This window comes from Engraulis encrasicolus, chromosome 7 (genome assembly GCF_034702125.1).
Source record: "Engraulis encrasicolus isolate BLACKSEA-1 chromosome 7, IST_EnEncr_1.0, whole genome shotgun sequence".
NCBI lineage: Eukaryota > Metazoa > Chordata > Actinopteri > Clupeiformes > Engraulidae > Engraulis > Engraulis encrasicolus.
Window position 1 is genome coordinate 7,928,080 of NC_085863.1, and position 12,692 is coordinate 7,940,771.

Consider the following 12,692-nt stretch of genomic DNA (forward strand, 5'->3'; position numbering starts at 1 on the left):
GATGCATGGTGATGGAGAGGCAGGGTGCATGGTGGGAGCTATTGTGCAGGAGGAGGGGGCAGGACATTGCATTACAGTCACTGCACCTCTGTCACTGATGTTTTGCAATAATCCAACATAATGTATGAATTGAATTGATCACATCCCCAAAATGTGATGTATCATGCTGCTGTCACGTCAGCAACCACAGATATTTATTCTCAAACCAGTACATTTGAATGGATGGACAAATTTGTGCCAAAGTCTGTGTGCTCATACTGTATTACTGTAGCTACCTGAACTGGTTATATTTTGGAAGACTTTACATGGTCAAGAGGACCAAGAGGTTTATGTACGATAAGTTTAATGAACTATGTTGTGCTTAATGAGGATCTTTAAAACTGCTTGAGAGGCATAAGATTAAGATTCCATGTTAAGTAAGGCCTTACATGACCTATGACCTTGACCGTTGACCCCAACAAGTGTATATACTTGAAGTACTGTATCATTAGGAACTTATAGTGAATAAGTACAGTACACCAAGTTTGGTAAATATCCTTTCATCAGTATGGGAGATCTACTATATTATAATATCTATATGAGGCTATGTGATTTTAGCCCAATACTCATTATACCATGGTCAATTTCAAAGATGTATCTTTTTTGTAGGCATCTTAAATTCTTATTCTTCACGAAATTACAGTTTGATTGATACCACAATCAAAATGTGGTAACATAGGTTTTCTGCCCAAAAATGAATGATCGTACTACTCAAAGTCCTATAATTTGATTCTATACCTATCTGTGATGTAGGCACCAAACATTTTTGATCTAGAGAAATTTCCAATATACTAGATATCAGATGTGCTTCCACTTCAACTACCTTCTTCACTTCAACTACTTAACTTATACCTTTAACCCTAATTCTCTTTAACAACTTGCTTTAAGTAGGCTATTTTAGACTATGTGACCCCCCCCCCCCCCCCCATGTGACCTTGACCTTTGACCTTTGACCTTCAAAACCTAGATTGTCTTGCAACATATAATGGGTAAATACACCAAGTTTCATGAAAATCTTTCAACTGGCTGAGGAAATATCATCAACCAATATCAATGTGATAATTTGCCTTTCTGGTCCAAAAATGTTCGTGCTATTCAAAGCCTATACATTTTTTATTGTACCACTTAGCACTGTAGGCCCCAAACATTCTTAATATACAGAATATTCCAATTTAAAGTATACACAAATGCTTTCACTTTAGTTTACCGCCACCTAAGTCTTTTTAGGCTAATTCACTTGAACAATTTGCATTTAATAGGCTATTTCAGCCTATGTGACCCCCCTTGTGACCTTGACCTTTAACCCTTGAGGCCTAAATTATCTTGTAACATCTCTGACTACTTATAATGAGTAAATACATGAAGTTTCATGAAAATATTTAAAATGGTTGAGGATAAATCAAACAATATCAATATGTGGTGACATGCGTTTTTGGTCCAAAAAATGAATGTACCAGGCCCCATTCAAAGGCCCTGTAAAAAAATTGTACCAATCTGCGCTGTAGGCACCAAAAATTCTTAATCTACAGAATATTACGACTAAAATGATACCGCATATGCTTTCTATTTATTTAGTTCCACCTTCAAACCTAATTCGCTCAGACGTGTTTCTGTCAGAAGTACAGTGCATTACTGGGCGAATACACTGGTGGCGACAAGATCAAGCGACAGAGAATCGCTGGACTGTGTAGCAAGAGAGATGCGAGTGATAGAAGTGACAGAGTATGTCCATTAAAAGCAGAACGCAAACAGTCCAATGATCCCATTGGCTGTGGCGACTGTCGCAGAACCACATCATAGCTAATTTGCATAAATAGTCCAACGACAAACTGTCGCTTAAGTCGCGCAAATCGCCTCTAGTTGCCCGAATCACTTCTGTCGCGCTGCTCAATACAAAGTCAATTACTTCCGTCGCTGAAATCGCTCATGTAGTGCTTGGTCTATTTGTGCTGAATATGTTGTGGTAGGCTGTTCACCTTCTATTCTTGCTATGGTTCATTCTTCTGTTTCAGCAGCAAAATATAACAAGCTTGTCCTGGAGGACTGCTCTCATGGGGAATGCTGTGAAGGAGAGACAGGCAGACTGTGGTCCATCGTGTGTGCTCCCAGTGCGTTAATACACGGACAGTCTTTTCAAAGTAAGATTTTATAGGCCTATCTACTGGACCATTGATGAAAATTTGTATTGATCAAACAAAAAAATGGAGATTTATATTATCATTCAATGTGTCATTATGCATGTTTTTGTCATTTCACAGTGACACTTCTACATGTAGTTAAACACATTTCATATACAGACAAAAATGTGCTAGGCTCCAGTGCTTGAGATTGTGGCTCATGTAGACTTTGCCGCTGCACATTTAGTCCACCAGATGGCAGGATTAAGCTTACAAATCAAACAGTGACAATTACTGTAACAAAAGGCATGACTTCAATGGGTGGTAAGTATTCTGAAAAAGGTTACATTTGTGAATGGGCAGAATGAATTCTAGAAAGAAAATTCTAAAAAATATTACACAGTGTACCTTTAACATTTCGTCTGTATTGTCAGAATGTAGAGTTTCTCAGCTGCGACTCAAACCTGGACCCTCTTTCGTGGTGGTGGTGGTTGTTGCAATGACACACTAAAAGAGATAATATCTGCATGAAGCTGCTCAGACAGTGTCACTGGTTATATACTGTGATAAAAGCACCAGAATCGCCAAAGTAGGACAGATACAAAATGAGATGCATGCATCATGACATTCCAACTGGCTGCAGTGATATTCACGGAAATGTCTAATCTCTTTTCACCATTAACTTTGCTGAACTTAAACTTCTCTACTGTTGTTCTTGTCTCTTTATTATGATTGAATTGGGAGTTAAATGTTTTATATCACACAAAGCTGACACATTTCCCACCTTTTGTGAATGAGGAAAATTCAGTCGGTTCTCCGATGATGGCTTTTTTAGGCACAATCAAGGGCTTTGAAATATGCCACAAAATAACTTACTAGCTAAAATAATTTGCATTCCGGGTCAGAGGACATCAAGGATTGTAAACAAAATGGGCGAAATGGGTATATAATTAGAGTGGCATGGCCTCTTTAATACTTGGTCCTAAGTGTTCTGGTTTGTTTGCTGTTTAATACCTTGTGAATATTGATGATTTTTGAATGATTTTTAATAAACTGTTTATGATTTTGATCATTGCATTGCACGTCTTAGTTATTTACAGGGTTTTGGTCACAGAGTCCCTGGAGCAGTGTGGGTTTAGGTGCGTTGCACAAGGGTACTTCAGCTGAGGATGTCGGACGAGGTAAAGCTGGGATTCAAACATACAACCCTCTAATCTTAAACTCATTTCGGTATTATTAGGCCACGGCTGATCATTATCTTGTTTTACTGGTGATTTCATGTTTAATGCAATGAATAAAACATCTATTGGTGATGCCCTTGGTAATTACTGTCATTGTCTTTTAAAGTGTGATCACTGCATTTTGGTCATGGTTATAAGGCCAAGGTAGGCTAACACTGACTTCAGGAGTCTTCAGTGCAGCATATTGGTCAAGTCCAGGCACTGAGTTAGTTGATGCAATACAGTATGTACAATAAGTCTTTTTGGGCTGCATTATGAAAGAGAGCCGGCCCAAAAGCTGGTTTAGTATGTGTTGGTGTTGAATACTCAATAGAAATGCAGGTGAAATTATATCATGCAGTCTTTTGCATGCATTCCTTATTATGTTTCAAGACTACATTCACCATTTCTAGCTACCTTCCAGACCGATAAAATGTGGGATACACACATACTATGACATGCTGATGTGTGCTTACAACAACTGTAATCCAATCATGGCATGTAGTTCATGGAATTACATATTATTTGTTTATTTGTTTATTTGTTAATTTGTTGGATCCCCATTAGCTGTGGCAATGCCACAGGTATTCTTCCTGGGGTCCTTTTCTTCAATAAAATCAGTTCATCATAGTATTAAAAATTACATCTGAAGATCATACAAAAAACAATACAATAACATATTACAATAGGCTATAAGCAAAATACATTCAAATTACACAATTTAATACAGCCTGCTAATAAATATAAATGTATCAATATAAACATCTACCCCCTTAAAAATAATTCTTTCCTAAAAATATCTTGACTTTTAAAACTGGCTTTAGAACTAATTTGTGTGATAAAGGTTGGCATACTGTTCCATGCATTGACTGCTCTGTATCCCACTGTTCTTTGTAGGGCATTGGTATTTGCACGTGGTACTACGAATGTCCCTGTCGTTGCAGACCTTGTATTATAAATATAGGAGTTAGACGTTTTACAGAATCTGCTATATTGTTTCAGAGGGGTTTTATTATTTAATATTGCCCATGTTGAGGTCAATAAAGAGGCCATTAATTTATCCTCAACTTTTAGCCAGTGTAAAGAAGAGTGCATATGTGTTATGCTGGTATATTGTGAGCATTGGCGAATTAGTCTTGCTGCCTTGTTTTGCACCTGAAGTTTTTCTAGATGTGTTCTACACGCATTAGACCATATTATGTTACAATACTCCATCTGACTCAGAACCAAGGCATTTATTACACTTTTAATTAATTCTTGTGTGATAGCATTCCTACATCTTCTAACCAATGCCAGGGCACAACTCATTTTATTCACTATTGTATCTATTTGTTTTGACCATGTCAATCTACTGTCTAAAATTACACCCAGTAGTTTCCTTTACTTGTTCAATAGGTATTTTGTTTATAGAGAGCTGAATCACTGGGTCATTTTTTAAAGAATATTTCGATCCAAATAAAATGCTTTTTGTTTTAGCTATATTTAGGACAAGTCTTTTTCTGTTTCACCCAAGCTTCCACTCTTTGTAACACATCATTTAATGCTTCTGTTAGACCTGATGTGGACTTGGCAGAAGCATACACGGTTGTATCATCTGCATACATTGCAACCTTTGCATCTTTTATATCAAATGGAAGGTCATTATGAAGATGGAAAACATTAACGGTCCCAAACAACTTCCTTGAGGTACCCCGCATTCAACCTCTACTCCATCAGAAAAACAACCATTAAAGTAGACTCTCTGAGACCTTTTGGTCAGATAACTTTTTACCTAGTGAATTGCTGATGGTTTGAAACCATAACATTGTAATTTAGAAAGAAGCAAGCCATGGTCAATTACATCAAAAGCTGCTGTGAAATCTAAAAGAACAGCGCCACAAATATTTTTGTTATCTATAGCTTGCAACCAATCATCCGTCATTTGAGTCAGAGCTGTACAGGTAGAGTGCCCTTTCCTGTAAGCATGTTGGAACTCTGTCATCAAGTTGTTTTCTTCAAAATAATGCTGTATTTGATTGAATACTATCTTTTCAAAAACTTTGGCAAGGGCAGGCAACAAACGTATAGGTCTACAATTAGATGCTGCAAAAGTTGCCTTTTTGTCCTCCTTCCACTCCTGCGGAAATACACCTTTCTTGAGTCTGGCATTGAAGATGTGACATATCGGAGATGAAATGCAATTTACAGTCATTCTAAGTAGCTTACCATCTATGAAATCGTTGCCTACCTGTTTGTCTTTACAGCATGCTTGGATCATTCTACATACGGTGCTGTCCTCTACTTCACAAAACTCAAAGCCACTAGGTTTGCCTTTCATAAAATGCTTTATGTTCAGAATAGAGTTGCAATCAATCACTGATTGGTAGGCCCTAATTGGCTCTTTCTTATTAAACCCACTTTATCTGTAAAATAATTCTTTAGATGATTGGCAATGTCTCTTGATTTAGTGATAAAATTCCCTGCATTCTCAATAAAAGTTGGTTGGGGAGATGACTTTTTCCCCAATATACTATTTAATGTACTCCATAGTTTTTTTTCCCATCATTATTGTATCTCATCAGCTGTGAAGCGAAATATTCCTTCTTTTTCCTCATATTTAGTTTAGAGACAAAATTCCTCAGTTTACAATAATTCCTTCTGTCAGATTCACTTTTTGTGTTGATTGATAGTTTCTTAGCCTGGTTCCTCCGGGACATGTATTTTTTCAACTCTTCATCTGCTAGGGTCTCGGATTAATGTGACATAAAATAATGCCATCTAAAAACATTTGTGAAATTGAATTGCACTCTGTTGCATCCCTTTATGATAAGAAAAATACAGCAACATGAAATTGCCATGCAGCCTTTTGTACACCACTTTTGAAACATGTATTTCAAGACTAGGCCTACAAGACCACTAGGATTCTATCACCATTTCCAGATACTTTATAGACTGGTAGAATGCTGATTATATGCTACCATGACATTCTGACATGTTCATACAACAACTCACCCAGACATGGCCCTTGTCTAAAGAATTGTATTATTTGAACCCAAGATTAAAGCCATGCATGTGACACACAAATTTCCTGAAATATACGGTGTAATCTAATTGCAATTTACACCAGGGGTCCCCAAACTAAGGCCCGGGGGCCGGATGCGGCCCGCCATGCCCCTTTGACCGGCGTCCACATCTGCACCTCACCATTTGAACTGGCCCAAAGAAGCTATCCTCGTAAAAACAAGGATAAAATATACTTTTTATTTATTTATTATTATTTTGTTATCAACAGGCCTTCCTTCAATTTAATTTTCACTAACCTAGAGTGAATCACCAGAAGTTTCTTGTCTTGATAGTTTCTCATCTCATTGTATAAACAAGCCTACCATTTCTATTGTATCACTCATAAACTGTCAATCACCATATTTTTCTAACCTTTGCTGAGTACATAATAATCATTGGTTACAGTACACGCCGTTGTCCCACCCACCCTTCCTTTCTCGTCCAATGGTTGTGCGTCATCCATTTGTAGGAAATGACCTAACCGGAATTTTCAAGTTCTTTGCCCACGTGAGCTAAACCGTACCACGCGCAGCAAGCCCGAACCGGCTTGGGTGTCAACGTCGAAAATTACAGCCAGGTACAAACAACTGAAGGCGTTGTTGAACATCGTTTAGGCAGTCTGTAAGTGTTCATCTCGTCAAAGGTTAAAGAAACAATATATATTATTAAACACGTAACGGTCAGATCACATTGTAATCTGTTGCTAAATGTGGTGGACTCTAGGGCCTGGGAGCGTTTTTGTGATCGATCACAGAGAGCTCTTTACTTATTCCCAATCCAACCCTACGATGGAGAGGGGCCTTCTTGCACTTTGCTTGCGAGATTTCTTCAAACATTTTCTGTGCGGCTGTCATTAACAACGTCATTAGATCAGCTTCGTGTCTGGTGACACATGGTTTAATGACTGAACAAACTCGTCGTCTTTTTGGTTACGTCCTTTGTCAGATAGTGTTACGCACGTTATTACGCACAGGTTTTCTGTCTTGCCACCCAGGTTGCTAGCTGGCTAACAAAGCTAGCCGTTCTGTTGTAGGTCCTAAACCATTCGTGAAAGATGGCGGACGACCCAACCGCAGCGGATAGGAACGTGGAGATCTGGAAGATAAAGAAGTTGATCAAAAGTCTCGAAGCTGCTCGAGGGTAAGTCTAATGAATATTGTCATGAGTGGAGAAGTCGTGGGAGCTGGTGGCTTAGTGATTTGTTGTTGAACAGCTGTTAGTAACAGCTGGTAGCCTACGCAGTCCACTTGATCCAGATGCGAAGCTTAGGAAGTTGTGAAGTCTAGTGTGCTTTTTAAAACAAACCCGTAATGTAGCGTGATGTTGTCTCGGAATAGTGTTGTTACAGAAGTGCAGCGACAGAGGATGTCAAAACAACTCGTGGCGCTTCACATCTTGATAAACAGTGACTCGCTAATGTTAGCATCAAGCTAGCTGGGTCAAAGTATTTGAAACATCAGAGCAAGCCACAGGCTGGTGTTTTCCTGTAGGTTGCTAGATGACTGGTTGGCCCTGCTGCCAACTTGCCTTTGTTTCTCATGTCGTTTTTCTACGTGTTGGATACCAAACCTATCCTCCTGTCAGCTAATTTCCAGTTGTCCATGGTCACCATAATGACAAGGGAAACTAATGAAGACAAACAATATCACCTAAACGGCATCGCTCTATGTGTATTTAATGTGTCAGTAAACCTAATGGTATGTTTTTGTTGGTGTGGTGATGTTTGTTCTGTCCATCTCAGCAAGTGTGACCTGAATACTAGGACACGGTCGAAAGCGTCACAAAACTCGCAGTAGTAGGCTACGTAGTTCATTTTTGAATAGATCGAATTGAGTATTCATTTTCATCAAATTATTTCCCCTTCTTTGAGTAGCTGCCCTGATGGCAAAGGGACGTTGATTTGACTATAATAAGCCTCGATTCAACATCCCTTTGCTATCAGGCGGGAGTGCAGTGTGTGAAGATGTTCCTGTAACTGAAATGCTGCCAATGTCATCTCCCTCCCCTCCATAGGAATGGCACGAGCATGATCTCACTAATCATCCCCCCAAAGGACCAGATTTCTCGAGTGGCCAAGATGTTGGCTGATGAATTTGGCACAGCCTCTAACATCAAGAGCAGAGTCAACCGCCTCTCTGTTCTAGGAGCCATCACGTCTGTGCAACAGAGACTAAAGCTGTACAATAAAGGTGGGTTTGATGTGATGTGTTTGTAGGGATGCACCGATACTGGTATCGGGTATTGGCACAGATAATGCTCATTATACTCGTGCTCGTACTCCTCAAACACTTGCCGATACCAGGCACAATACTGCTATTACACGAAACAATGCAAAATCTCGTCACATTCTGTGGACTTGAAAGCAGCATGGAAAAAAGTGCCACCTCATACATTTACTAATATTTAAATCTACATGGAAATGGACAATAAAAAATATCACAGGTGGATAAATTAAAAACAAGGCCATGCATTTATTTTCATGGTATGTTGGTGGTAAAAGGTATCGGTATCGGTCCTCAGTATCGGCAAGTACACACATTCATGTACTTGTACTTGTATCGGTTTTCAAAGAAGTGGTTTTGGTGCATCCCTACTTTGCGAATATATCTGCAGTCGTTAACTTGCAATTATTTCCCATGATGTGTGTGGGTGGGAACTAAATACTGTACATGTTGTCATAATGAACTTGACATTGGATTGATAAACTGAGTTCCAAAGATTAAAATCCATCAAGTCTGAAGTGATACAGAATTGATTGTTGACCAAAGTTGTCTTGTTGTCTGGTGAATTGGCCATAGGCCTACCTAGGTTGTTACTCTCAGTAATAACATGTACTTGTATTTTTTTGCTTTGAGTGCAAAGTAACAGTTCATTGACAGTTTGCCCATGTCCCTCTCCCTCTCCATACAGTGCCACCCAATGGCTTGGTGGTGTATTGTGGAACAATTGTGACCGACGAGGGCAAGGAGAAGAAAGTCAACATTGACTTTGAACCGTTCAAACCAATCAACACATCGCTGTATCTGTGCGACAACAAATTCCACACAGAGGTGCGTCATTACAACTCGTTACAGATCTTTTGCTCAGACTGAAGGGTTTCGGACAATAATTAAATGAATTTGAATGATTGACATCTTCTGTGTAGTTAGTAAAGGAGACCAAGGACAGTTAGAACAGGGGATGGTTGCAACAATTTTTTTCTCCTATCAGATACAAGCTAGAGTGATTATAGGCCCTCCGCACATCGGTTTCGACAGCACTGCGGAGCACTTTCGCTTCCGACACAATTCCGCCTCCCGCAGACGATTTCACCACAACAGAGAATGGAAAGTCAATGCGGAGTTGTATTGAAAACAATGAAAGTTTTGCGGAGCAGTGCTCTGCACTTTGTCGGAGCCGGTGTGCGGAGGCCCAAACTCAACTGTACAAAGATGGGGCATCCAACTAAACATTTACTGCAGGGATTTCAAACTCGGCCCATTTTAATTGGCATGAGAGATCATTTCAAATTTGTTTTACAGTTGGCCCACATATAGGGATGGGATATCGGTATCCGTATTGGGTTCAGATATCAACATAATTCAGAGATCGGATCGGATCGGAATTTTCCCAAAGTATCAGAATTTTCCTGATGCTGACCTTGAGCCAGGTGTAATGTTAATTTCACTTGCATATTAGTTTTCAGGATGAGATTGTTACTTTTTACTTATTAATTGGTTTCCTGTTCTTCTGACTTCCTTTTCTGACCAAATAGTCTACTTGGGCCTACCTCAAGTTGAAACCCATGCATATATGTGGTTTTGGTATAGGATCGGAGTAGTATCTGTATCGGCAGATATCCAAATTTAGATATTGGAATCAGATCGGAAGTGAAAAAATGTGGTAAAAAAAAATCGGTGCATCCCTACCCACATACACACGTGACCTGAGGAAGGCCAACAGGCCGAAACGTTGTCACATTAAGAACTTGTTCATTTAACTCGAGAGTGTGCTGCAATTCTCTCCACCTTCAAGTTGGCCCACATACACCATTAATGTAAAGCGCAACTTGAAGATGAAGTTAATTGTGTCACAGGATGTGCAGACACATTTGATATGATGGGAAAGAGTGTGTGTGAAATTTAACTGAGTATGAGGTGTATGTAAGCACAATTTTAGTCCATTTTTAAAAATAAATGTTGAATTCGGCCCTCGACTATGTTCCAGATTTTGATTTTGGCCCTCAAATCAATGTGAATTTGACACCTCTGATTAACAGTATGATTATGATCACTAGCTATCTTATAGGAGAAAAAATTAACTAGATGTTGAGAACCATCCCCTGTGCCAACTGTTCCTCGTCTCCCCTATTTCTTGACATTTGAATAAGTGTCTTTGAAGAGTTTCATTGCAAAATGGTGTAAATCCATTTTGGGAAATTTGCATTTTTGTATTGGGCATACCATTGCATTGAAAAATGCATGTTATATAAGTTTTAAAAGAATGTTGTCAAAACATTTGAATAGCAAGATGACGCATAGATGATGGGACTTCTGAACATTTCATTTCCAATAATAAAATGCAAAAGTCAAAAATGGTGCTATGAAACTCTTCATTTGTAGTTGTGTCCCCATCCCCTGTGCCTGTTAGCCATATTAATCATGGTTAACCTTGTTGCTCTGTCCTCTGCAGGCCCTGACTGCCTTGCTGTCAGACGACAGTAAATTTGGGTTCATTGTGATCGACGGAAGTGGAGCGCTCTTTGGAACTCTGCAGGGCAACACAAGAGAAGTGCTGCACAAGTTCACTGTGGACCTTCCCAAAAAGCATGGTAACCCTTAGCCACTCCCCCTTTGAGGAGTAGTACATCACAAATATGTGATTAGTAGAATTTTGCCAAAAAAAATTGAGTTGTCATTAGGGCTGGGAATCGATCAGATTTGCTGGATCGATTCGATTTCGATCCAGAGGGCCACGATTCGATTCGATTCACGATTCGATTCGATCCGATTCGATATCGATCTATTGTATTGTTGGATTGTCACTTTAACCCATTCATGCATCTTTTAACAACTACAAAAAGCATCATATGAGTGTAGTGAGTGTAGTGTAATGTAATGATGCATAAAACTAGGCTATATGAATGTATATGGCCTATAAAAACATATAGGCCTATATCAGCTTCAGCAGCCAATACAAACATGAAATAGGCCTACCTTGGTATGATAGAGGTGGGAAACTTGGTATGAGAAAGAAAGGTGGTAGGCCTAAATAAATTTAATAAATGCAATAAATAAATGCCTTAGGCCTACACCATGGCATTCAACAGACTATGCATGATGAACCTAAATAGCCTAATTAATATAAATAACAATCCATAAACCGCCAATATAATCTCTCAGTAACACATACTGCTACAGACGAAACCACAGCATAGCATTGGCCTATAGAACACACGCAGACAGACCGTTTGATTGACAGGTCAGGGAGACCGTGCGCTTCCCTCTGGTGGGTGGGCGTTGAGTGTTGACGGTGGGAAAGTGGTGAGGAAGTGTTTTTTATGCAAACGTTTGATATTGTAGATTGATTATAGGTTGTCTGTGTAATGGGACATTATTAGTGGATGTCGCACTGGTAATCTAGCGCTGAGAAGAGATATCGCTGAAATCGGATGCTGCTTTAGAGCTGTGGATATTTCTCAGTCAACCGTGGAGATGGGCACTAAAAAATCGCTTTGACGCAAATAAATAAAGAAATTCAGAAGCAGTTAACGTAACGCAGCTGTTAATCTCAGTAATTTGATCCTTTCCCACCACGCTCTCTTATCTGTATGGGTGCATGCTTGTGCACGCGTGTGAATGTGAAAAGCACCCTTTCGTCTCCCTTGCCATCCTCGCATTCGGAGGTTAAGTTAGAAGGCGGGGATAATAATTTCTCCTAATTTCAACAGCCTACAAATCATCTACTTTGTCATCCAATTAAAACTCGTCACTCCATCCCAACTCAAAGTGTGTTCCTTCGCTGTTACTAAAAGAAGAAGCGACGGCATTTTTAGGTTTCAAATGAATGGAACCAGCGCGTGTAGCCCACAATGGTTTGTTTGCCGATATTCAATCACATGGCATTTTGGGTTCGTGTTTTTTGTCAATAACACTACTCGGAAATGTATTTGAAACCTATTATAGCGTGTTACACACGAAATGCCCCGTGTTAATACAGACAAAGTTCTTCTGGCTATTATAGCCTAACTTTGACAGACGAAATAACAACAATGCTGCGCAACGCAACTGCAGGC

The 12,692-nt window shown here is 39.4% G+C and overlaps 1 protein-coding gene across 2 annotated transcripts; it reads left to right on the forward strand.

The window, feature by feature from the left end:
• The first annotated feature begins 6,923 nt into the window (after window positions 1–6,923).
• LOC134451934 (eukaryotic peptide chain release factor subunit 1-like) lies at window positions 6,924–11,263 on the forward strand. Of its 2 annotated transcripts, none has more exons than XM_063202330.1 (5): window positions 6,924–7,039; window positions 7,452–7,558; window positions 8,432–8,607; window positions 9,329–9,468; window positions 11,090–11,263. In XM_063202330.1, exons 2-5 carry the CDS (start codon window positions 7,473–7,475, stop codon window positions 11,237–11,239), a joined length of 552 nt encoding a protein of 183 aa, XP_063058400.1. In that variant the 5' UTR covers window positions 6,924–7,039; window positions 7,452–7,472; the 3' UTR covers window positions 11,240–11,263. The 2 variants fall into 2 exon arrangements, with proteins under 2 accessions (XP_063058400.1, XP_063058401.1); XM_063202331.1 differs by having other exon boundaries at window positions 6,928–6,995.
• The last annotated feature ends 1,429 nt before the right edge of the window (window positions 11,264–12,692 follow it).

What these genes read in the sequence shown, in the direction of transcription:
- LOC134451934 (XM_063202330.1), top strand. Translation starts at nt 7,473, where the DNA reads ATGGCGGACGACCCAACCGCAGCGGATAGGAACGTGGAGATCTGGAAG. An exon ending in AGTCTCGAAGCTGCTCGAGG is followed by an intron (nt 7,559 to 8,431) that starts GTAAGTCTAATG and finishes TCCCCTCCATAG; the next exon opens with GAATGGCACGAGCATGATCT. An exon ending in ACTAAAGCTGTACAATAAAG is followed by an intron (nt 8,608 to 9,328) that starts GTGGGTTTGATG and finishes CTCTCCATACAG; the next exon opens with TGCCACCCAATGGCTTGGTG.